This window comes from Podarcis cretensis (genome assembly GCF_951804945.1).
Source record: "Podarcis cretensis genome assembly, chromosome: 8".
NCBI lineage: Eukaryota > Metazoa > Chordata > Lepidosauria > Squamata > Lacertidae > Podarcis > Podarcis cretensis.
This window is the reverse complement of record NC_137177.1, coordinates 2992375-3018653: the sequence shown is the minus strand read 5'-3', so window position 1 is coordinate 3018653 and position 26279 is coordinate 2992375. Positions and strand designations below refer to the sequence as shown.

Sequence of the window (26279 nt, the reverse complement as noted above, 5' to 3'; positions counted from 1 at the left end):
TCAAAAAGCGGGCCGAGGGGACTAACAGGAATTCCAGCAGCTAGCGGTTTGCCCACCTTGAGACGAATAAATTGCGCAAAAATAGGCAGGAGGATGTAAATTCATTTAATCTGCATAAGAAGTGCCTGCTGGATCAGGCCAAAGGGGGCCTGTTTAGTCCAGCATCCTGTTTTCACAGTGGCCAACTAGATGCCTTTGGGGAAACCAGCAAGCTGGATTCAGAAGCATCAGTGAGAGCAGAGCATAACCTTTGATAGCTCTCCATAAATGTGTCAAATCCCCTTTTTAAGAGGTCCAAGCTTTTGGCCATCCCTGCCTCCAGTGGGAGGGTGTTCCACAGTTTAACTACGTGCTGCATAAAGAATTCATTCCTCCCTTCTGTGGGATGTGAAACACAAGAGCAATCAAATACAACATTCCTAGAGTGAACATGTTGACACATGGGGACGAATGTTTGTCCAGCCAGCAGGTAAACTTCCTGTTTCCTTCTGGGCTGGGACAGACTTCCTCTGTGTGTGACTAGAGGTGGGCGTGGCCTCACCTGTGCAGGTAACAAAAGCATAGGACTGGCCGCCATCTCTCTCTCTTTGACTACATGCATCGAAGAAGCAACATCTGCTTAGCCAAAGATGCTCTCTTGGCTTCCAGCCCAGAGAGAACAAAGGGACTGTCTCCTTAGGAGATAGTTTCCAGGTGCATGTTACTTTTCTAAGCTAAGTCTGCCTTCTGGGATCCAATTGTGAACAGAATGTGAGTGAGTAAACTCTTTTTATACTTATATAGAAGACTGTGCCGTGTCTTATCTTTTATGAGGGAATAAGGGGGAAATACCAGAACAGTTATTATAGAGGCTTTAGCGAGGCTGAGCAAACGCATCCGCTGTGAGTTTAAAAAGGGGAATGTTACTCTGCTAAATTGTGAACTTGTTAACACAAGTTGGAAAGGCTATTAGACAGTATATCCTCTCCTGCATCCCTGAACATTCCCACACCTTCAGCTTCATTGCATCGTTGGATCCAGATTTTCTGGGGCTTGTGCAGAGTGCGGTTCACCTGCCGGGACCTCCTAGCCCAGGGTCTCAGTGCGGTTGTGCGATTGACGGCGGCCTTGGCATGCGAATCCCTGTGCCGTTTGTTCCAGATGCTCTTCTCACGTGGCTCCCTGCCCTCTTTTTCTTTCTTTTGCATCCTTGTGGTGCGTTGCATCGCCAGTGGCGACGGTGAAGGAGGGAGGCCAAGGCAGGAAGGCGGAGGCCTCTTCGCGAAGAGAGCTGGTGACTCAGCCCACGCTGTGGCGGGGAGAGAGATGAGAGTGCCACTCACTGTTGGACATCACCTGCCCACAGGCAGATTCAAGCCTTCCCCTCCTTTCTGCGAAAACCTTGGCCTATCGTCCTCCTTGCAGATAACAAAAGCAAGATAGATACTTGCAGCAGCTTCCACTGTTGTCTCTTTCATGTTCTCCTCCTCAGTCTAAACCGGGAGTTTGGAGTGCCACCATCCCCTTGGTCTACTACTATTATTATTATTATTAATAAAAATAATAAAAATAAAATAATAATTTATTATTTATACCTTGCGCATCTGGCTGAGTCTCCCCACTGAGAGCCAGTGTGGTGTAGTGGTTAAGAGCGGTAGACTCGTAATCTGGGGAACCGGGTTCGCGTCTCCGCTCCTCCACATGCAGCTGCTGGGTGACCTTGGGCCAGTCACACTTCTCTGAAGTCTCTCAGCCTCACTCACCTCACAGAGTGTTTGTTGTGGGGGAGGAAGGGAAAGGAGCTTGTTAGCCGCTTTGAGACTCCTTTGGGTAGCGATAAAGCGGGATATCAATTGCAAACTCCTCCTCTTCTTCTCTTCCCCAGCCACTCTGGGCGGCTCCCAATCGAGTGTTCAAAACAATACAGCATCAAACATTAAAAACTTCCCGAAACAGGGCTGCCTTCAGATGTCTTTTAAAAATAAGATAGCTGCTTATTTCCTTGACATTTGATGGGAGGGCGTTCCACAGGTCGGGCGCCACTACTGAGAAGGTTCTCTGCCTGGTTCCCTGCAACCTCACTTCTTGCAATGAGGGAACTGCCAGAAGACCCTCGGCGCTGGATGTCAGTGTCTGGGCTGAACGATGGGGGTGGAGATGCTCCTTCAGGGATACTGGGCCTTTGAGGCCATTTAGGGCTTGAAAGGTCAGCAGCAACACTTTTGAATTGTGCTCGGAAACGTACTGGGTGCCATTGTAGGTCTTTCAAGATGTGGATTTTGGGGAGTGTGACTGGTTTGCCTTCACCGGGTGTCAAGTCAAGAGGGTGCTGCGGCGGCCTCCCAGACCCCTCAAATCTCCCGATTTATTCGGGACATCACCTGGCTTCTGTTCCCGATCCCAAACATCCCGATTTTGCTTCCCTACGCTGGTTGCGCCAGAGCGAGGGACCGAAAGATGGGAGGCGTCGCAGGTTAGGCGTTCCACGCTGCTGAAATTTGAAAGCCCCAAGTCTGCCACTGCCCAGATCCTCAGATTTCAGGGACCAAACCTGAGACCTAGGGGGGCAGCCCCTGGTGATGTCATGAGGACCCCCCAGTGATGATGGAAATTAATTGGGAGAGGGTAGTAGAGAAGGGCAGGCCTTCGGAGTTTTTGCAGCTAGCTCCCACTGAGCTGAATCTTGCAAGCTGTGTAGAATCAATCTTTCATGTATATATATATTTGCTCATCTGTAAAGTCAAGCGCTCCGGGTCAGGCCTGGAAGTTTGGCAACCCTATTGGTGCATTGAGTGTGCACTTCCTTCTGTAGAAAATGTCTCCTGCGTTGGAGACCTGATCTCTAGAGTAACCATAGTTGTTCGGAGATCTGAGAGTATGTTTGGAAACGGGCTGTGATGGCCTGGGTGTCTGATTCAGAAGCTGAACCTGAGGAGTCCCCGCCTGCACAGGAGTCCCCGCCTCCAGGGCCAGCTGAGTTGGGGCAGGGGCTTGAATCTGAAGGGCCTGCACCTGTGCAGGATCCTCAGGAGCAGACACCAGATTATCCACTCTGGCTCCGGAGGTGATCATGGACCCATTGCCCTCAGGTCCTCCACTCTCAGTCCTGTCAGGGGAAGCTGAGGTTGCCTCTGGGTCCAGTAACCCTCCAGCCTCTCCTGAGCTGCAGAGGCTCAGGGCAGAGAGCCGGGGGGAACTAAGTTCCCGCAGGAGGAGTGCTCGCCTCCAGGCCAGGAGAGGCGGGTCACCTGTGGGCCGGGACTGCCCCTGGCCTCAGAGGAGATAAAGGCCAGTCAGCCCAGTCCCAGGTTGCGGGAGCAACGTCGTTGGAAACCTATTTCTGCCAGCACCCAGACCTGTTCTTCCAGAGTTCCCGACCTTGCCTGGCTCCTCGCTTTGGACCCCACTTCGCCCTTGGTGGACAGTCTCCAGACCCTCAACCCAGGACTGGACTCTGACCATGCCTCACGGTAACCTCCCCCCGCGGCCAGCACACAGGCATAATTTTTCATTGCAGGCCAGGCTACAAAAAAAAGCCGTCTCGAAGTGCTAATGGTACATGACACCGGAGAATCTCCACATGATTCATATGAATTTAGACGATGGATGCCGGGGCTGCGAATGTGAATCAATCTTGCTCTTATCGACTCGTGCAAAGATGGCATCTGTGCATTGCGAGAGAACTAATATTGTCTGGGACCGTTGCCACCTGACTCTTGTTACGTGAAATATTGGAGAAAGCCTGGCATTCCTGTTGGGCCGGAATCAGAGTTGGGGAAAACCTGTCTCTCCCATTCACCTTAGTAAACGTCTGGGAGGATGGGAATTGTAATCTGGGGTGGTGGCGAGGGCTGTAGAGCGCTTGGCTTGCATGCAAAAGGTCCTGGGTTCAACTCCAGACATCTCCAGGTAGAGCTGGGAGAGATCCCTGCCTGCGACCAGCTGCTGCCAGTCAGTGTATACAGTAAGTACCATAGCTGTCAACCGTCCCTTCTTTGGTGGGAAAGTCTCTTATCCCAGCGCCGTGTCCCGCTGCTGTCCCTTATTGATGATGTCCCTTAAATTTCCCGGGTTTCAAAGTAAGCAGCTCCTCTCCCTCCCTCACTGCCGGCCAAGGAGGAGGGAGGCTCCAGCTGTGTTGCTTGGCTGCCCGGCCGGCCCCCTCCGGCCTCCTCTCACCAGCCTCGGCCCCCGGGAGCCCCTTCCCGCTGGGAGCCTCGGGCCCTTCTACCACCATCCTCCTCGCGATCGCCAAACTGAGCATCTCTGCCTGGGGCCTCAACTCTGCCTGCTGCCGCCGCCATTGCTCCCGCTAGGCTGTACTGCGGCTGTGCCGCCGAAGGACCCGAATGAGATGGGCAGCCTGGCGCGGCCTATGAATTGCTGTGGAGCCTTGAGAGGAGAGCGAGGGCAACCATAGAGAAAGCAGTTCAGAGAGAGGAGGAGGCGGAGGCGGAGGTGCGGGCAGGTGTTCCAAGGGCTACAAGGGAAGGACCGCAAGTGCTTCTCCCATAGATTTGTAGTGGTAGACTAGCATCGATGGTCTGATCTGTGGGTTTATTTCGGGTGCTATTCCCCCCCCCTTCCTCCCACCCCGCTTGATGGAACTGAGAGCTGCAGATGGAGCACGAGAGAAAAGATACAGAACGGCAGCAGCATCTTTGTAACTTGGACTTCGTTTTGTGAGAAAAGTGGTTGCTGCTTGTAGTTATTTAATTGCAGTGTTTCATCGGCTGGTGTCTTGAGCAGCAACCTCTGGAAACGAAGGGCTAAAAACCGGCGCTGCTCTCCCAAATTATCTGGTCCCTTTTAACTTCGTATTTCAGCTGGTTGACTAAAATCCCTTATTTTGGCTGCTGATCCCTTATTTTCGAGGCTGCTGGTCCCTTATTTTCAAATCTGTAAGTTGACAGCTATGGACAGTACTGAGCGAGATGAACCAGTGGTCTTCCTCGGTAATAGGCTAGTTCTTGTCCAGGGGGCCGGTGGCTGCCCATCTTTGGAGAAGGCCATTCTGGCAAATCTGTACAGGCTGCATAAGAGGCTTGAAAGAAGGCATGATAAAGTAACAGAGAGAGAGAGACAGTGTGGTGCAGTGGTTAGAGTGTTCCTGGGAGAGACTGGCTGGATGCAGAGGAGTGGTGGGAGAGCTGGGAGCCCCCAGGGGAAGAAGGCTCAGAGCCAGGGGATTGGTGGTGGGATGGCAATGAAGGATCAGAGGGAGAAGAGGGAGCAGGAGGTTTTGGAAGCCAAAGGGGCAGTAGGGTTCAGGGAGCAGGAAGAGGCTGAGGGACCATGTGCTGGTCCTGAGGGCTAACCGTGCGGCGAGGTCCGAGTTCAGTCCAAGGTCGAGGATGCGGTATAGAGGTTGTCTGTCAAAGCTGAAGTGGGGTCCAAGGCAGGGAGTCGGGTGAGGTCAGGAACTCTGGCAGGAGAGCAGGGCAGGGTGCAGGCAGGAACTGGCTACCAACAATGTTGCTCCCACAACCTGGGCTTTTATCTGCCCTGAGGCATAGGGCGGCCCCGGTCCACAGGTGACTCACCTCTCCTGGCCTGGAAGCGAGCACTCCTCCTGCAGGAACTTAGTTCCCTCTGCCTCTCTGCCCTGAGCCTCTGCAGCTCAGGAGAGGCTGGAGGGTTACTGGACCCAGAGGCAACCTCAGCTTCTTCTGATGGGGCTGAGAGTGGAGCACCTGCAGGCAATGGGTCCTCCATCACCTCCGGAGCCAGAGCCGACTCAGCTGGTGCCTGCACCTGAGGATCCAGCACAGGTGAGGACCCTTCAGGCTCAGGCCCCAGCTGGCTCAGCTGGTTCTGGAAGCGGGGACTCCTGTGCAGGCTGGGATTCCTCGGGTTCAGTATCCGAGTCCGAATCCCAGGCCATCCCAGGCCAGGAGACAGATGAAGCATCTCTGCTGAAGAATCCAGGGTGTTTCCCCCTCCTGCTGTGACCGGCTCCCATCCCCACTGGTCTCCCAGAACCAGAAGAGGTATGAAGAGAGTGGAGCAGAGGCAGATAAGGCAAAGAAGTCTCAGATTGGGAAGGACCCAGGGGAGGAGGAGTCTTAGAGAGCAGTCGGAAGGCAAGAACCCCCAGCCCCCCCAACTGCCTCATTGAGGCAAAGGCCACTGGGAAGGGCCGCTGTGACCACTAGGACCACACTGTTCAGTTTCTTTGAATAAAGAGCTAACTTCATGGACATTGGGCGTTTTATTGTTCTGTTGCTGACCCACGCCTGACTCCACCTCCGGACACTAGGGTTCAAATTGCCCCACTCGGCCATGAAGTCACTGCCTCTCCGCCTAGCCTTCCTCACAGGGTCGTTGTGGGGATTAAATGAGGAGTGCGGAGAGGGAGGACCATGTCCCCTTGAGCTCCTTGGAGGTAGGATCTAAATGCAATAAATAAAAATAAAAAAGGTAAAGGTAAAGGTACCCCTGCCCGTACGGGCCAGTCTTGACAGACTCTGGGGTTGTGCGCCCATCTCACTCAAGAGGCCAGGGGCCAGCGCTGTCCGGAGACACTTCCGGGTCACGTGGCCAGCGTGACATCGCTGCTCTGGCCAGAGCCAGAGCCGCACACGGAAACGCCGTTTACCTTCCCGCTGGTAAGCGGTCCCTATTTATCTACTTGCACCCGGAGGTGCTTTCGAACTGCTAGGTTGGCAGGCGCTGGGACCGAGCAGCGGGAGCGCACCCCGCCGCAGGGATTCGAACCGCCGACCTTTCGATCGGCAAGTCCTAGGCGCTGAGGCTTTAACCCACAGCGCCACCTGATGGTTAATTCTTGGCATACTAGAATGGCTTCTTCAAAAGACAGGGAGTGCAGAATACAGTGGTACCTCAGGCTAAGTACTTAATTCGTTCTGGAGGTCCGTACTTAACCTGAAGCTGTTCTTAACCTGAAGCACCACTTTAGCTAATGGGGCCTCCTGCTGCTGCTGCACCGCCGGAGCACGATTTCTGTTCTCATCCTGGAGCAAAGTTCTTAACCCGAGGTACTATTTCTGGGTTAGCGGAGTCTGTAACCTGAAGCGTATGTAACCTGAAGCATATGTAACCTGAGGTACCACTGTACGTATTTATGAAAAGTGTGCGTAACCATACAGCTGATGATCTCGGATACAGGGGATGGCTAGGACTTCCAAAGGAACGAGGGGGCGGAACAAACCTTTCTCTGTAATTGCATTTTTAAAGAAAATCAAACCAGGCGTAAATAAATAAAACTTTGACTAGGAGGAGAATGCGGAAGGAAATGCAGAGCAAGTGTCACCAAGCCTGCAAATGCCGTTCTGTGTGCTTAGACAACGTCGGGGAGCAGAGTTTGATCTTTAAAAATAAATAAACAAATATTTGATATTGGGTAATTTGAGATTAATTAAATCGATAATGGGTATTTGCTAGATTCTTCCTCTTCTGTTTGTTCTCTGCGTGTTTGGTCATGAAATAGTACTCTCGCTGGATGTTCGCTTGCTTGGTGTTTGTTGTTCCACGATGGCGGATATTTTTAATGATGTTGTGGCTTTCAAGGCCTGCTTAGATGCTGGGAACTGGATCTGGAAACAACAACGACGAATATTTATTTATACCCCGCCCGTTCTGGGTGGCTCTCAACAGAATACAGTGGTACCTTGGTTCTCAAACTCAATCTGTTCCAGAAGTCCGTTCCAAAACCAAAGCGTTCCAAAACCAAGCTACGCTTTCCCATAGAAAGTAATGCAAAATGGATTAATCCGTTCTAGACTTTTAAAAACAACCCCTAAAACAGCAATTTAAAATGAATTTTACTATCTAGCGAGACCATTGATCCATAAAGTGAAAGCAATAAAACTGGTTCCACACAATTATGTGTCTAGATTCCACCTTACTCAACCCAAGTTTTTTTTTCTGTATGTGCAGAACCCTTCTTGCACCTTATCAGAATTTTTTGCCCACCGCTCTAGCATTCAGCGTTAGGTAAAGGTAAAGGGAACCCTGACCATTAGGTCCAGTCGTGGCGGACTCTGGGGCTGTGGCGCTCATATCGCTTTACTGGCACAGGGAGCTGGCATACAGCTTCCGGGTCATGTGGCCAGCATGACTAAGCCGCTTCTGGCGAACCAGAGCAGTGTATGGAAACGCTGTTTACCTTCCCGCCGGAGCGGTACCTATTTATCTACTTGCACTTTGACGTGCTTCCGAACTGCTAGGTTGGCAGGAGCAAGGGACAGAGCAACGGGAGCTCACCCCGTAACGGGGATTCGAACCGCTGACTTTCTGATCGGCAAACCCTAAGCTCTGTGGTTTAACCAACAGCGCCACCCGCGTCCCTTGCATTCAGCATTAAAGGTAAAGGTACCCCTGCCCGTACGGGCCAGTCTTGACAGACTCTGGGGTTGTGCGCCCATCTCACTTAAGAGGCCAGGGGCCAGCGCTGTCTGGAGACACTTCCGGGTCACGTGGCCAGCGTGACATCGCTGCTCTGGCCAGAGCCAGAGCCGCACACGGAAACGCCGTTTACCTTCCCGCTGGTAAGCGGTCCCTATTTATCTACTTGCACCCGGAGGTGCTTTCGAACTGCTAGGTTGGCAGGCGCTGGGACCGAGCAGCGGGAGCGCACCCCGCCACAGGGATTCGACTCCTGCTAAAGCCGACTCTCACCAGTTTTGCGGCCAGGCAGGGTACCCTTCTGTACGTGAAATGTGGCCTCTGATAATGGATGTTTCAGAATTTCTACCTCACTTGCTGTGACGGCTATATTATTCCTCCACCGTCCGAAACTGTATGCCTCTGAAGGGCAGTTGCTGGGAATTGCAACTGAGAAGAGCTGCTTTCGCACTTGGGTCCTGCTTGCAGCTTTCCCATAATGGGCATCTGGGTTGGCCCCTGTGAGGACAGGATGCTGTCCTAGATGGGCCCCCTTGGGCCTGATCCAGCAGTCAGGCCCTTCCTATGTCCTTAACCACAACTATTCCAGCAACTGGGATAAAGACGCTGTGAGCTTGGATGTCCTTTAAATTTCCTTGGGGTTATTTATATACCTATTTGCGAAGTCGGAGCCGCTTTTGGATAATCTGTTTTTGTTATCGTGGAAAGAGACAAATGGGTTATCCAATTAAGGCGCGGGAACGCGTAGATTTGCAGGGAAATTGCGCTTTGCCAATTTGCGAGCGAATCAGATAAAACTTGATAAGAAAAGAAATGAACTTGAGGTACGTTCAGGCAAGCGGCCTCCTTAGAAACTTCTGGTTTGCCAGAACCCTGGGCTTTGATATCCACTTTCAGTGGCGAAACGGCTCAGTGTGTCTGGCTATTAACCAGGAGGTTGGTGGTTTGAGTCCACCCAGGGATGGCCATAGCTGTCAACTTACAGATTTGAAAATAAGGGACCAGCAGCCTTGAAATTAAGGGATCAGCAGCCAAAATAAGGGATTTTCAGAGCACAGGTATGTTCAACTTCTGAGCCCCTCCGAGCCAAAGGCAGAAAGCCCAGCCAGCAGCCACACGAAGCCTCAGGCAGTGGTTCCCACAGCGCAGCAACCCGGCAAAGGGGATGCAGCAAGGAAAACCACCGTCACCTCTCCTCTGGGAAGCGCTGAGCAAAGGCGAGTCCCCAGGCAACGCGGCCGATTGGATTGGCACAAGGCATGCAAGCTCCACCCCCCCGTCGTTCTTAGACTCCTTATTGGGTGAGCAACGCAGCCAAGCAACACAGTTGGAGCCTCCCTCCTCCCTGGCCGGCAGGGAGGGAGGGAGGGAGAGGAGCTGCTTCCTTTGAAACCCGGGAAATTTAAAGGACATCATCAATAAGGGACAGCAGCGGGACACAGCGCTGGGATAAGGGACTTTCCCACCAAATAAGGGACGGTTGACAGCTATGGGTATGGCTGTGGGCAGGAATTTGGCATTGCAGGGGTGGGTTTACTAAATGAGCCCTGGGAGTCCCTCATGACTCTACCATTCTATGATTCTAGTATGTTGAAACAGGTTTCCCTTCTGGGCTGACCACTGACCCTGTCCTTACCTTCTAGCCGCTGGATCTAGATGCTCAAGAGGGTGGGCTCCTGCTCTGGGCCTGCCTGGCCCTTTGCTCAGCAAGGCGCAGGATTCGAACGGGGTGCCAGAGGGGGAGGAGAGCCAGCAGGACTGGGACTGCCCTGCTGCTCTGTAGCAGGGCCGACTCCTCTCTGTCTGAGTCTACGCTCCCACTTGACAGGAGTTCAGCCTACACTCGAGTAGGACCCTGGCAGAGACACCTGACCGACTGGCATGTTCTCTCCCTCCTGGTTGATCGTTCGGGAGCTTCAAAAGCTTTCTTCAGCCCAAACACCACAGCGACTGATGCCAACCATCACTTAGGGATCCACAGAGTCTTCGCAGCTTGCGTAACAGACCTCAGCAACTCTGCATTTTGGCTAATCTACTTTATTTACATATAAACCCACACGGAGCACTGCAACATGGCTCCCTCTCTCTCTAGCATCAGACAGCAAAGAGAAAAAGAACAAAGGACAATAGTCCCTGAAATATACTCGGATTCGAGAGTGGATTTCATGCTCTTTATTCAGCTCAAAGTGGTGAGGAGGAATGGAAGTTCCCCCAGAATGTCTGCTTTATATACATTATTTACACAATGGGCCCCACGTGATTGGCTAATTCCGGGATTCACCTGTAGGCCAATCAGGTTGCAGATTCACTTCCACCTGGAGTTGGATTGGGTGGCTCCTGTGAACCAATCCGACTGCTGCATTCTGAATCCTATTGTTTTAGGGCCAATCAGGCTGCTGCATTTTGGATCCTATTCAACTCAGTACATAACAGTCCCACTTCACGGAACACAGGAACACAAACATCCTGTCTTCGTCACTTCCCACTCGGTGGAGTCAAAACATACACCGTCATGTGATAGACAACAATCCCATGACTGCAATCACGGAGCAGGAATTCTAACACCACTGTGACTCTCAGCCTCTAGCCCTGTCATGGAAGACTCTCCTTCTCCTGAACCCCCACCTCCCGCCCCCATCGCTCAGTCCCCTTGCTTCTAGCACCTCCCAGCTGTTTGGCAGTGGAATGGACTCCCTTGGGAAGTGGGGGACTCTCCTTCCTTGGAGATTTTAAAGCAGAGATCGGATGGCCATCAGTCATGGATGTGTTAGCTGAGATTTCTGCATTGCAGGGGGTTGGACTAGATGACCCCAGGGGTCCCTTCTAACTCTACGATTTATGATCCTAGCTCATTCCTTCCCCAGACTGCTCCGCCGTGTCCCCACCACCATGACCCGGGATCTAAGTCATCATCTTCTGTGTCCTCCCTCCCCTCTTCATCATCCAGCCAGTCCGTGACATTAGGGGTATTTCACCACCCGGAGAACAGGACGCTGGACTTGATGGTGTCCTGCGGAGGACCTTAAGGTCCACAAATGACAACATTTTGGAGGTCCCAAGTCGCAAGGTGGTTAGATTGGTCTCAACTAGGGCCAGGGCCTTTTCAGTACTGGCCCCGACTTGGTGGAATGCTCTGTCACAAGAGACCAGGGCCCTGCGGGACTTGAGATCTTTCCGCAGGGCCTGCAAGACAGAGCTGTTCCGCCTGGCCTTTGGTTTGGACTCAGTCTGACCCTTATGTTGCCCTCCCCTTAGGGTTTATGGTCTACTTTTAAAATGAGGCTGCATTTTAAATTGCATTTTAACCTGTATTTTAAATTGGTTTTTCACCCTATTATGTTTTTTACTGTAATTTTACTGATGTTAGCCGCCCTGAGCCCATCTCTGCCCAGGGAGGCTGAGGTATAAATACAATTTATTATTATTATTTATTAATATTAATAATAATAATATTTTCGAGGTTACCAGCATGAGTCTGACCAAGCTGTGGGGGGCAGTGGAGGACAGGAGTGCCTGGCGTTCTCTGGTCCATGGGGTCACGAAGAGTCGGACACGACTAAACGACTAAACAAACAACAACATTTATTATGGAGCCTTGGCTCTAATGTTAATGTTAATAATAATAATAATAATATTTATTATTTATTATTTATACCCCGCCCACCTGGCTGAGTTTCCCCAGCCACTCTGGCCGGCTTCCAATCAAGTTCTAAAACAATACAGCATTAAATATTAAAAACTTCCCTGAACAGGGCTGCCTTCAGATGTCTTTTAAAGAAAAGATTGCTGCTTATTTCCTTCACATCTGCTGGGAGGGCGTTCCACAGGGCAGGTGCCACCACCAAGAAGGCCCTCTGTCTGGTTCCCTGTAACCTCACTTCTCGCAATGAGGGAACTGCCAGAAGGCCCTTGGTGCTGGACCTCAGTGTCCGGGCTGAACGACGGGGCCCTTCCACTCATTGCCTCTGGCTCCCCCTGCTGTACGCCTCCTGCCTCACAACCTCCCAGGCCTAACGAGCATCATCTCCCATTGATTTGAGCTGCTTAGAAATTGGAGCACTTAACTGGGGAGCTTCACGAAGGAGGAGTTTATGGCGGGCAAGGAAGGCAGCCGAACAATTGCACTGGGTGTTGCGGGAGGGGTGTGTTGGGGAATCGATCGGCGAAGGTCACACCTGGCGATTGTTCTGTGCCTCTGTTTGCACTCCGCTGTTTGCTGGTTTGAAAAGCGTTGCCAATGATGTCAAGGCCCTGCAGATGGGATGAGAGGAATGAGCGTTGCGGGATAAACAAACGTTTTGAATGGAGAGCCGTGTCAATAGGAGTGAATCTTGAAATCCAATTTAGCAATTCAGAAAAGCAGGCTAGAGGAAGCGTCAGGTTTGTGTGTGTGTGTGTGGAAAGATATAAAAAGCCGGAGATGAGAGCTTTGTCGAATTGTAAATGATGTGGAGTAGAAGGAATTTTCCTCTCTCCCTCTTTGATAATGCTAGACCTCCGGGTCACGCGGCAGAACTGAAGCAACAGCGGGTTCAGGACAGGCATAAAGAAGAATTTCTCCACCCGACACGTAATTAAGTTACGGGATTCCATTATGACAAGATGTGTTGATGGCCCCTGGCTCCCATGGCTTTAGAAAAGGATTACGCAGATTCTTGGGAAAAAGAAATAGAGAGCTGCTAAATGGATGTCTGGGATGAAAGTGCAGGAACGCCTCCCCCGCCCCTTCTCTGCCTTTCGAAACAGTGGAATACTTGCTTGGCATGCAGAACGCTCCAGGGTGTGGCTGGGACAGAAGATGGCAGGGATAGGTAAAGGTAAAGGGACCCCTGACCATAGCTGTCAAGCGTCCCTTATTTGGCGGGAAAGTCCCTTATCCCAGCGCCGTGTCCTGCTGCTGTCCCCTACTGATGATGTCCCTTAATTTTCCCGGGTTTCAAAGGAAGCAGCTCCTCTCCCTCCCTCCCTCCCTCCCTGCCGGCCAGGGAGGAGGGAGGCTCCAACTGTGTTGCTTGGCTGCGTTGCTCACCCAATAAGGAGTCTCAGAACGACTGGGGGGTGGAGCTTGCATGCCTTGTGCCGATCAAATTGGCCACGTTGCCTGGGGACTCGCCTTTGCTCAGCGCTTCCCAGCAGACAGGTGACGGTGGTTTTCCTTGCTGCATCCCCTTTGCTGGGTTGCTGCGCTGTGGGAACCACCGCTTGAGGCTTCGTTTGGCTGCTGGCTGGGCTTTCTGCCTTTGGCTCGGAGGGGCTCAGAAGTTGAACATACCTGTGCCTGGAAAATCCCTTATTTTGGCTGCTGATCCCTTATTTTCGAAGCTGCTGGTCCCTTATTTTCAAAACTGTAAGTTGACAGCTATGCCCCTGACCATTAGGTCCAGTTGTGACCGACTCTGGGGTTGCGGCGCTCATCTCGCTTTACTGGCACAGGGAGCCGACGTTTGTCTGCAGACAGTTTTTCCGGGTCACGTGGCCAGCACGAACCAGAGCAGCGCATGGAAACGCCGTTTACCTTCCCGCTGGAGTGGTACCTATTTATCTACTTGCACTTTGACATGCTCTCGAACTGCTAGGTTGGCAGGAGCAGGGACCGAGCAACGGGAGCTCACCCCATCGCGGGGATTCGAACCGCGACCTTCTGATCGGCAAGTCCTAGGCTCTGTGGTTTAACCCACAGCGCCACCCGCGTCCAGCTGTCTTCAAATATCTGAAGGGCTGCCACGTGGAAGGTGGAATAGGAAATGAGATTCCGACTGCAGTGGTACCTTGGTTCTCAAACTCAATCCATTCTGGAATTCCGTTCCGAAACCAAAGCATTCCAAAACCAAGGCACACTTTCCCATAGGAAGTAATGCAAAACGGATTAATCCGTTCCAGACTTTTAAAAACAACCCCTAAAACAGCAATTTAACATGAATTTTACTATCTAACAAGACCACTGATCCATAAAATGAAAGCAATAAAACTGGGTTCCACACAATCACAAAAACAAAACAAAAAGAGCTATGAAAACAAAACTGCAAAATAAATAGCAAAGACAGACAGACCTCAGCGTAACACTCAAAACAGAAGCTTGGCACTCAAAACGGAGCACGTTCAGCTTCCGAAAGAAGTTTGCAAACCGGAACACTTACTTCCGGTTTGCAGTGTTTGGGTTCCAAGTTGTTTGAGTTCCAAGGCGTTTGAGAACCAAGGGACCACTGTAAATATCAGAAAGAACTTTCCCTACTGCATCGATGGGAGGTCACCTGCTCTTGATGGGGTTACACACTCCCTCTGAAAGAGCAGGTGCTTAGCTTGGGGGTCCTCCTTGGCCAGGGCCTCCCAAACGAAGGACCGTGGGCCGGATGAGGCCCGAGGGACTCATTTATCCGGCTCGCGGCCCGCTCTTACCGGCACTGCACTGCGCGGCTGCCAACTTCCGGGTTGGAGGAGCACCGGCAATAGCTTGTGCACATGTGCAAGAATTATTTGCGCATGCGCAAGCGTTATTTCGGCGCACATCCGGGTTCGAGGAGGCCCTTGCACATGCGCACAAGCTATTTCCGGTGCTCCTCCAACCCGGAATTGCACTGGAAATAGCGTGTGCGCACGTGTATGGGCACGCGCTCCCTGCCCTCCGGCCCGCCGCGCAATCGGTGCTGGAGAAACCGGCCCAAGGCGCGATAAGTTTGCTGACCCCTGTCCTGGACCCTTTGCTGTTGTTTGAGGCTCAGATAGCCTCAGTGGCCTTCCATCAGCTTTGGCTGGTGTCCCAGGTGAGCCCCTATCTGGACAGGGATAATTTACCGTATTTTTTGCTCTATAAGACCCACTTTTTCCCTCCTAAAAAGTAAGGGGAAATGTGTGTGCGTCTTATGGAGCGAATGCAGGCTGTGCAGCTATCCCAGAAGCCAGAACAGCAAGAGGGATTGCTGCTTTCACTGCGCAGCAATCCCTCTTGATGTTCTGGCTTCTGAGATTCAGAATATTTTTTTTCTTGTTTTCCTCCTCCAAAAACTAGGTGCGTCTTGCGGTCTGGTGCGTCTTATAGAGCGAAAATTACGGTAACTTCTGTTGTCCATGCTCTGCTTAGATTACGGCAATGCGTTATACACGGGGCTGCCCCCAAAGACAGTTCGGAAACTTCAGCTGGTGCAGAATTCAGCAGCCAGGTTGCTCACTGGGTCAAGACGGTCTGAGCATATTGCACCAATCCTGACCTGGCCGCACTGGCTGCCGATTAGTTTTCGGGCCCAATTCAAAGTGCTATTTTTGAAACTGATTCTGTATTTTGTGTTTTTATCATGTATTTTTATGCTGCTGCAAAGGGCCCTGAGATCTGAGGGTGAAGGCTGGAAAGCAAATATAATAGGAAAAAATAAATAAATGAAAATGACCCTTTGAATCCCTTTCAACTCTATGAACCAGCTGGGCTCTTCTCTCTTTTAAAAGGTTTTTTGGTAAAGTTTTGAAGCTTCCTTTTGTAACGTGTATAAAACAGAGAGAATGGTTATAACAACAGATGAAAATTTTGAAAATGAAAAACAAAGCTGTCAAACAGGGATATAGGATGAGTACAGTCGCTCATGAGTTAAAATAACAAAGGCCAAGTGGGGAATATTTTTGCCAGGCTGTGTTGATTGTTGGCTCAAAAATCAGGACCTCACTGTATATTCAATTGTATAAAAAGTGCATGCATTTTCTAGTCCCTGCTGAAACCTCAAATTATCCCTTATAGCTAAATTCCAGAGTGAGTGATAACAAGTGCCCAGTGTAAGATTTGGGGCTATTTTCCACTGAGAGGCTCCCAGTTTTTGGCCTGATTGTGATTAGTTGTGCGGCTTGCATTGCAGTGGGTTGAATAGATTGCCTTTGGGTCCCTTTCAGCTGTGCAATTCTATGATTAGTTGTGAAGGACCAACCACATCTGCTATTGGGTCCCCGGAACACAGATTCACACAAAGCGGCGAAACGTCCTTGCAGGTTATTAACAGGATTTTATTTGAAGTGCATATATGCAGAACAAAGGTACAGGGCGATAAGTTCGCAACCTGCACACCCAGTCAGGGTGCGCCCCCTTTTTATAGATTTGCAGAATACAATACCACCTGATTTCTTGTGAACCATCTGATTTCTTGTAAACTGAAAGTTATGGCAACTTCCTATGTCCTTACATGGGCTTGCTCCCCCTTTCCTTCCTGCACCAGCCTCTCCACGCTATGAACCTCGACACGTGTTCACATGTAAAACATGTGATTTATACTAATAGCAATAAGATGGGGCTTTGTCTCCTGCGTTACCCTCCTCCCTTTCCACTCGCCTCCTTGTCTTCAGTCTCCCCCCCCCCCCCCGTCTGGGGCCACAATAACACCCATTCAACCTTGCTCTTATCTTTTACCCGCCTAAGCCAGACATTCCAAAGAGAGGCCCATTTTACTGTAACATTTAAGCAACAGAAAAAACCCTGTCCCTCTGGCTGGTGTAGAAACCTCCCCCCTTTGGGATAATATAGAACAATTTGGAGGTTTTTAAGCAGAGCTTGGATGGATACGATTCTTCGGCTTTGATTCCCACATTGCAAAGGGGTCTGACTAGATGACGTTTGGGGTCCCTTCCAACCGTACGATTCTACAAATCACTGGAGGTTGTTAAACAGAGGTTGGATGCCATCTATACAGTGGTGCCTCGCAAGACGAAAAGAATCCGTTCCGCGAGTCTCTTCATCTAGCGGTTTTTTCGTCTTGCGAAGCAAGCCCATTGACAGTTTAGCGGATTAGCGCTATTAGCGTCTTAGCGGCTTTTAGCGGCTTAGCGGCTTAGCGGATAAGCGGATAAGCCACTTAGCGGCTTAGAAAAAGGGGGGAGGGAGGGAAAAAAACTCCGCAGGAACTCGCAAGACATTTTCGTCTTGTGAAGCAAGCCCATAGGAAATTCGTTTTGCGAAGCGCCTCCAAAACGGAAAACCCTTTCGTCTAGCGGGTTTTCCGTCTTGCGAGGCATTCGTCTTGCGGGGAACCACTGTAATAGCTGTGATTCAGTGCAGGAGGTTGCAATAGATGATTCTTGGAGGAACATTCCACTCCTAAAACTCTGGAATACTGAAGGAGCATCTCCACCCCCATCGTTAAGCCCGGAAACTGAGGTCCAGCGCCAAGGGCCTTCTGGTGGTTCCCTCACTGAGAGAAGTGAGGTTGCAGGGAACCAGTGTGGCAATCACACAGGGTCCCCGGACGTTTGACGGTCTATTGATCCCTGTGCTCACATCCCACCGCTGCCACCAACCCATTACTCTCGGGTACACACTGAGTCCAGACAGTTGTTAAAATTAAACCAAATAAACAAGTTTATTTTAGAAGCATTAACAAGTTTATGGTTTCTCAGATAATTTTCTTGTCAGTTTCTTAACCTTAGCTTCTTTACCGGCCTATACCTTCCTAATGCCTTCTGACTGATTATCTCAACTGTTTGACTGATTCCTCTTAACAGATTCTCTCACTCTCTTGCATCAAACTAGCCCAACCCACAGACTTATCCTCCCTCTCTCTTCTCTAACTCCAGACTGACTTCTTAACAACTCTAACTCTAACTGCTCCCCTTGGGTTCCTATAGGTTAGCCATTTTACAATTAGTTAACCCTTTCCTTATGACCCCAGTATGACGTCACACACCTAGGTGGGCAAACGCCACAACCAGGCAGAGGGCCTTCTCGGTGGTGGTGCCCGCCTTGTGGAACGCCATCCCATCAGACGTCAAGGAAATAAACAACTGTCTGACTTTTAGAAGACATCTGAAGGCAGCCCTGTTTAGGGAAGCTTTTGATGTCTGATGTTTTAGCGTTTTTAATATTCTGTTGGGAGCCGCTCAGAGTGGCTGGGGAAACACAGCCAAATGGGCAGGGTATAAATAATAAATTATTATTATTATTATTATTATTATTATTATTATTATTATTAATTATGTGACCCAGCTGAGCTCCCTTCCTTCTAAAGTCCTGTGAGCTGCCATGGTGTCGACCCCTACTAACTTCTCCCCTCTCCCCCCCCCCCTCTGTTTTCTCCGCAGTTCCTCCCTCTGACGGCTGCACCATGGAGCGGCTCCTGCTCTGCTTCCTGGTGGTGCTCAGCACCAGCCTGGGCCGTGCCCAGGTGTGCCCCAAGCGCTGCATGTGCCAGAACCTCTCTCCCTCCCTGGCCATCCTCTGCACCCGGACGGGCCTCCTCTTTGTGCCCACCGTCATCGACCGGCGGACGGTGGAGCTGCGCCTGACGGACAACTTCATCACCGTCGTCCGCCGCAAGGACTTCTCCAACATGACCAGCTTGGTCCACCTCACCCTCTCCCGCAACACCATCAGCCAGATCCTGCCCTACGCCTTCGCTGACCTCCGCAGCCTCCGCGCGCTACACCTGGATAACAACCGCCTGCTGTTGATCGGCGCCGAGCAGCTGAAGGGGCTGCCCAACCTGCGCCACCTCATCCTCAGCAACAACCAACTCCAGGACATCTCTCCCGGGGCCTTCGACGACTTTGCTGGCACCCTGGAAGATCTGGACCTCTCCTACAACAACCTGGTGCAAGTCCCCTGGGACACCATCCGCCGGCTCAACAACGTCAACTCCCTCAACTTGGACCACAACCTGATCGACTATGTCCCCGAGGGGGTGTTCACAAACCTTCTCAAGCTGGCCCGCTTGGACATGACGTCCAACAAGCTCAAGAAAATTCCCCCGGACCCTCTTTTCCTCCGCATTCCTGTCTACGCCAAATCCAAGGGGTCTCCTCTGTCCTCGCTGGTCCTCAGCTTCGGCGGCAACCCTCTGCACTGCAACTGCGAGCTGCTGTGGCTGCGGAGGCTCACCCGCGAGGACGACTTGGAGACCTGCGCCTCTCCGCCGGACCTGCTGGGGAAATACTTCTGGACCATCCCGGAGGAGGAGTTCATCTGCGAGCCGCCGGTCATCACCCGATACACTGGCCGGCTGGTAGTGACGGAAGGCGAGGAGGCGGTTCTTCGGTGCCGCGGTGTGGGCGACCCCGAGCCCTCCATCCACTGGGTCTCGCCGGAAGGCAAAGTGGTGGCCAACACCTCTCGGACGACGTCCTACGAGAACGGCACGCTCGAGGTGCTCATCGCCACCGTCCAGGACACCGGGGCCTTCACCTGCATCGCCTCCAATGCCGCCGGGGAGGCCACCACGTCCATCGAGCTGGTGGTCAACCCTTTGCCGCACCTCGCCAACGGCACAGCCCCCAAACTCCCCGAGGCGGCGGGGCCCTCAGATATCTTGACTCCGGCTAAGGGCGCCCTCCCCGCCGGTGCCAACGAAACGGGGGCCTCGCAGGACAAGGGGGTGGCGGCTTCGGAGGTGTCGGCCTCCTCGGTGCTGATCCGCTGGTACCCCCAGTGGCACGTGCCCGGTATTCGGATGTACCAGATCCAATACAACAGCTCTTCGGACGATACCTTAGTCTACAGGTGAGCATCATGGGGTTCCCTAAAGTGGCAGTTCTTGTTGAGAGTCAGGCAAAATCTCTGGCAGTTAAATGAGGAGAGGCAGCATATAAGTGAGAGGATTTAGACATTAGGAGAGGATATATATATGTGTGTGTGTGTGTGTGTGTGTGTGTTTTTAATAGATATTTATTAAAGTTTTTAGCAAAATACAACAAAAAAGGAAAAAAAACACAAAGCAGAAAAATACACAAAACACAAACAGTAATTAAAAAGAAAAATAGAAAAAAAAGAAAAAATCCATTATTCTTTTACTAAGTTTAAAGCTCATATCCTTATTTTCCTGACCTCCTCACACCTTCCCTTTTTGTATTCCCATTTACATAATCAGATCAGCAAATCCTTACCCTCTTTTATTTATCTTAACTCTATATCTTAACGTATCAAAATTCTATGTTTTCACCCATTATCAATTCACTTGTTGCGTACTCTTTTTAACTTTGTTGCTAATACCACTTGTTTTCAATCCAACATCATTTTAACATTCATTAATTTTGTAAAACTTCTGCAGGTAGTCTTTAAATTTCTTCCAGTCTTCTTCCACCAACTCTTCTCCCTGGTCGCGGATTCTGCCAGTCATTTCCGCCAATTCCATATATATATATATATATATATATATATATATATATATTTGTGTGTGTGTGTGTGTGTATGCTTTTACCGAAAGATTTTCATGGATAACAAAGGTACCTATATAGCATCTCTGTTTTTCATTCATAGAGTCGCATTTGATGTGATACACTGTTCACATAGTCGAAATAATAATAATAATAATAAATTGTGTAGTAGTACCTTAGAGACCGACTACCTAAGGGATGTGGGTGGCGCTGTGGGTTAAACCACAGCGCCTAGGACTTGCTGATCAGAAGGTCGGTAGTTTGAATCCCCGCGAAAATTGTCTTGGCTTCTTTGCTCTTTGGGGCGGCGGGGGGGGGGGGGGGACCCAGGCTTCCCCAGCAGCTCTGGGAGAAGCGGATTTCCCCCCCTGATTTCCCCCTCAAAAAACTAGGTGTGCCCTGTGGTCCGGCGCGCCTTATGGAGCGAAAAATACGGTACATTTTTGGGCTGTGACCTTTGCACATCTTCCAGTCCCGAGATTGTGGGGTGGTACAAAGTTATTTTGGCACCTGTTTCCACCCCGTCATTTTCCCCTTGCACAGGGGAAAGGTCTCAGAGACAAAGGTCACAGACAGGACACGGCAGACTACTGAGACGGCAAAAGGTTAGACAGAGGGCAAGATGTTCAGACAGCTGTGGCCTTATCTGTGAGGGGGAGTGTGCGCCACACCCCAAGGTCACACGTGCAGACCATAGCTGTCAACTTACAGATTTGAAAATAAGGCACCAGCAGCCTCGAAAATAAGGGATCAGCAGCCAAAATAAGGGATTTTCTGGCCAGAGGTATGTTCGACCTCTGAGCCCCTCCGAGCCAAAGGCAGAAAACCCAGCCAGCAGCCAAACGAAGCCTCAAGCGGTGGTTCCCACATAGCAGCAACCCGGCAAAGGGGATGCAGCAAGGAAAACCACCGTCACCCGTCTGCTGGGAAGCGCTGAGCAAAGGCGAGTCCCCAGGCAACACGGCCAATTTGATCGGCACAAGGCATGCAAGCTCCACCCCCAGTCGTTCGGAGACTCCTTATTGGCCGGCAAGGAGGGAGGGAGAGGAGCTGCTTCCTTTGAAACCCGGGAAATTTCAGGGACATCATCAATAAGGGACAGCAGCGGGACACGGCGCTGGGATAAGGGACTTTCCCGCCAAATAAGGGACGGTTGACAGATATGGTGCATACAGCTGAGGCTGCCCACGGGCGGGAGTGTGCTCCGCAACCCAGTGATCATTCCTACACTGCTTCCTGTGGCAGTGAGTTCCATGGTTTAACTCTGTGCTGCATGAACAGGTTGCTTCTTTTACCTGTCCCGAATCTTATTCAAGGCGACACTTTTTGCAACCTAGAGGAAAGCCTTTGCCCCTTCTTGCCATCAGCAGAAGGTCAGGTTTTTCTGCTTAGAGGCACAGAAGCTGTTGCTGGCGAAAAAACTGTCACACAGCCAGAACCTGTGGGTGCCCCATGCTGGCTAAGTTTCCCCACCACCGAAATACGGCTTTCCCCTTTCCGCCTTGCGTGATTTCACCTTGGCTCCGCCAACCGCGGCAGCCTGCGAACGAGTACCCGTCATGCTTTGGGTGCCCAGCTCCTGCCTTTTGAAGTCGGCCTCAGATAAAGTTGCTGTTTTACCTTCTGAAATCCTCCCCTCTGGAGGCTGAAGGAGAATAATTCATAAGCTGCCGGAGCAGGGGAACCACGCTGCGATCAGTGGAAATCCGGTAGCGGGGGAGCTCCGGGGGCCTTTTCATCTCAAAGACATCTCCATGTTTGTGATGGTTTATCCTTGCTGGAGGGGAAGGGCAGGTTGTGCGGTCAGCCAGCTGGATTTTTGGCTTCGGTCAGCACTGAAAGGATCCAGCAAATGCCAAGAACTGTGAACAGGGCTATGCTGTGTGACACTTCTGAATGGCAGTTTCTGGAAACTGCAGGAGATGAGAGTGTTCCTGTGGTCGTATCCTGCTTCCCTTTGGGGCATCAATTTGGCCCCTGTGAAAACAGCCAGTGGCCTGATCTAGCAGCCAGGCTTTTTAAAATTTCCTTACGGAACCTGCAGGTCTAGAGGCAGTCTGTCTAGATCCCCAGGTTATTTGGGGTATTTGGCCACTGAAATAATCATATAGAATTATAGAATCATAAGAAGAAGAAGAAGAAGAGTTTGGATTTGATATCCCGCCTTTCACTCCCCTTCAGGAGTCTCAAAGCGGTTAACAATCTCCTTTCCCTTCCTCCCCCACAACAAACACCCTGTGAGGTGAGTGGGGCTGAGATACTTCAGAGAAGTGTGACTGGCCCAAGGTCACCCAGCAGCTGCAGGTGGAAGAGCGGGGAAGCGAACCCGGTTCCCCAGATTACGAGACTACCGCTCTTAACCACTACACCACACTGGCTCTCATAAAACTGCAGAGTTGGAAATGTGGGATGTGAAACACAAGAGCAGTTAAGTACATCATTCCTAGAGTGAACATGTTTACACATGGGGAGGAATGTTTGTCCAGCCAGCAGGTAAACTTCCTCTTTCCTTCTGGGCTGGGACAGACTTCCTCTGCATGGGACTAGTGGTGGGCGTGGCCTCACCTGTGCAGGTAACGACAAAAGCACAGGGCAGGGCAGCCATCTCTCTCTCTTTGACTACATGCATCGAAGAAGCAACATCTGCTTAGCCAAATATGCTCTCTTCCAGCCAAGAGAGGACAAAGGGACTGTCTCCTTATGAGATAATTTCCAGGTATATGTTACTTTCCTAAGCAAAGCCTGCCTTCTGGGATCTGATTGTGTACCGAATGTGAGTGAGTAAACTCTTTTTATACTTTTATAGAAGACTGTGCCGTGTCTTATCTTTTATGAGGGAATAAGGGGGAAATAGGGACGCAGGTGGCGCTGTGGGTTAAAGCCTCAGCGCCTAGGGCTTGCCGATCGAAAGGTCGGCGGTTCGAATCCCTGCGGCGGGGTGCGCTCCCGCTGCTCGGTCCCAGCGCCTGCCAACCTAGCAGTTCGAAAGCACCTCCGGGTGCAAGTAGATAAATAGGGACCGCTTACCAGCGGGAAGGTAAATGGCGTTTCCGTGTGCGGCTCTGGCTCGCCAGAGCAGCGATGTCACGCTGGCCACGTGACCCGGAAGTGTCTCCGGACAGCGCTGGCCCCTGGCCTCTTAAGTGAGATGGGCGCACAACCCCAGAGTCTGTCAAGACTGGCCCGTACGGGCAGGGGTACCTTTACCTTTACCTTTTAAGGGGGAAATACCAGAACAGTTATTCTAGAGGCTTTAGCGAGGCTGAGCAAACGCATCCGCCGTGAGTTTAAAAAGGGGAATGTTACTCTGCTAAATTGTGAACTTGTTTACACAAGTTGGAAAGGCTATAATCAAACAATATATCCTCTCCTACATCCCTGCACATTCCCACAGGAAGGGACCCTGAGGATCATCTAGTCCAAGCCCTTGCAATGCAGGAATATGCAGCTGCCTCATACTGTGGGAAAGTTGCGGATAGTAGGAGAGGATATATTGATTGAATATTATCCTTCCTCACTCACGCTAGTGAGCTGGTAGCAGAGTACATTCCCCTCTATATTGCAGGAAGCTAGTTGATGGATTTGTTAGATTCACATGATGGATGGATTCACATCCGCTGTGAGTTTAAAAAGGGGAATGTTACTCTGCTAAATTGTGAACTTGTTAACACAAGTGGGAAAGGCTATAATCAAACAATATATCCTCTCTTGCATCCCTGAACATTCCCACAGAGAGGGCTCTTGTGGTCAAATCTGGTATAAGGGTTTCCCACTAGATGGGCCATTGACTCAATCACGTACCCAGGCTCTTCTTATGGAACCTCCAGGTGCAGAGGCAATCTATCAACATTCCCCGATTCTTAGATGTATTAGGCCATTGGATGCTGGACCAGATGGGCCCTTGGCGTGATCCAACGGGCTTTTCTTATCTTCTTATCTTATCTTAAGCTCCCACTATACGTTTTCTCTGTTCCTGCAGAGCTGCCTTCATAATTTAATAAGCCTCCGCCGTGTGCTCCCTGCCTGCCCCGATCAATGCCGCCTTCTCTCGGAAGGAGCAAGGAGACCCTGTTCCAATTAGTTTATTTAAGAGCTGGGCTATTATCAAGACCGATCGCAGCAGCTGCTTGTCTCTGATACGCTCTTCTCTCTCTCGGCTGCTGAAATCTGCTTTTTTTTGTGGGGCGTCTGTTTTATTTATGTTTATTCCTCTTCTAATGTTTAGCGTCCTATTGTTTTCCCCCAGCTGTCTCTCTAAGTCACCTTGAAGACTTTTTTGCACACTGTCAGAAGTAAGGGGAGCAGGCTCCACAACTTGGCCAGGAGGAAAGCGCCTTTGGGAGAGTCAACGTGGGAAGCTAGGGAGATCCTTCATGCTGAATCAGAACACTGGTCCATAAAGCCCAATACTGCCAACACGGGCTGGCAGAAGCTGTCCAGGATTTCAGGAAGGAGCCTGTGCTGGTCCTGTGGTTTTGCGTGAGGTGTGGTCTGAGTCCAGTCCGAGGTCAAGGGTGCTGTATGGAGGCTGTCCGTCAAAGCTGAAGCTGGGTTCAAGGCAGGGAGTCGGGTGAGGTCAGGAGCTCCAGCAGGACGGGGTTCAGGCAGGAACAGGCCACCAACAATGTTGCTTCCACAACCTGGGACTGGGGCTGGCCGGCTTTTATCTGCCCCAAGGCATAGGGCGGCCCCGGTCCACAGGTGACTCGCCTTTCCTGGCCTGGAGGCGAGCACTCCTCCTGCGGGAACTTAGTTCCCTCCGCCTCTCTGCCCTGAGCCTCTGCAGCTCAGGAGAGGCTGGAGGGTTACTGGACCCAGAGGCAACCTCAGCTTCCTCTGACGGGGCTGAGAGTGGAGGACCTGAGGGCAATGGGTCCTCCATCACCTCCGGAGCCAGAGCAGACTCAGCTGATGCCTGCACCTGAGGATCCGGCACAGGTGAGGACCCTTCAGGCTCAGGCCCCAGCCCCGGCTCAGCTGGTTCTGTAGGCGGGGAATTCTGTGCAGGCTGGGATTCCTCAGGTTCAGCCTCTGAATCCGATTCCCAGGCCCTCACAGAGCCTCTGCCATCGTTACCTGGAGATTCCAGCAGGAATTGAACTTGGATCCGTCCTTCTTGCAAGACAGATTCTATGCCACTGAGCCACCGGTGCCCTGTGTGTGATTGTGCGCGTGTGTTCAGCAATTTCCCAGAAGCCGCGATCAAATTCCATGCCTAAATCCAGCACTGTGATGAAGCTTGATACGGTGACCTGCATTAAAATCGTGCAAATCAAGGCCCTGATTGCCTTTGCATGAATTATCTTTCCTTTTCTTCTCGGCTTCTTTGCATTATTCATTCTGCCTCTGAAGCGCCAGGAGAAGGAGAATCGCAGTCTCCTGACCCCCAACCACGAAGCTTACATAAACAGCTCCTCCTCAGGGCTTCTGAGATTCAAAGCCTGCTTCTGCAAACCTAAGGACTAGAAGCTTTGTCTTTTTTTTTTAAAGGGGCAGAGATCCTTCGGAAACCGAACTGCTGCAGTTCCCCCTCAAATCTTGGCATATGCCAACAGCATAAGAACATGGGTAGAGCCTGTATGGTCTGTATAGTGAAAGCTATGGTTTTCCCAGTAGTGGTGTACAGAACTGAGAGCTGGACCATAAAGAAGGCTGATCACCTGTAAAAAGCAGCATAAAATACAGTATAAAAACACGAATAACAATAAAATTCAAAGTTCAGAAATCAATTTAGGGGAAATCCATCTAACAAGCATTAGATAATCACCAGTGCTAGCTGGCTGAATTAGTCATTATGTTATTGGCAGTTTTATTTTCAA

General features: G+C 51.0%; 1 protein-coding gene across 1 annotated transcript in view; it reads left to right on the top strand.

The window, feature by feature from the left end:
* The window catches only part of LOC307221149 (leucine-rich repeat and fibronectin type III domain-containing protein 1-like protein), a 71993-nt gene that overhangs the window by 25017 nt on the left and 20697 nt on the right, over window positions 1-26279 (top strand). Inside the window, exon 2 of the mRNA XM_079985459.1 lies at window positions 18394-19807. Coding sequence (XP_079841585.1) covers window positions 18417-19807 — 1391 coding nt within the window. The 5' untranslated portion in view covers window positions 18394-18416. The remainder of the gene's footprint in view (window positions 1-18393; window positions 19808-26279) is intronic.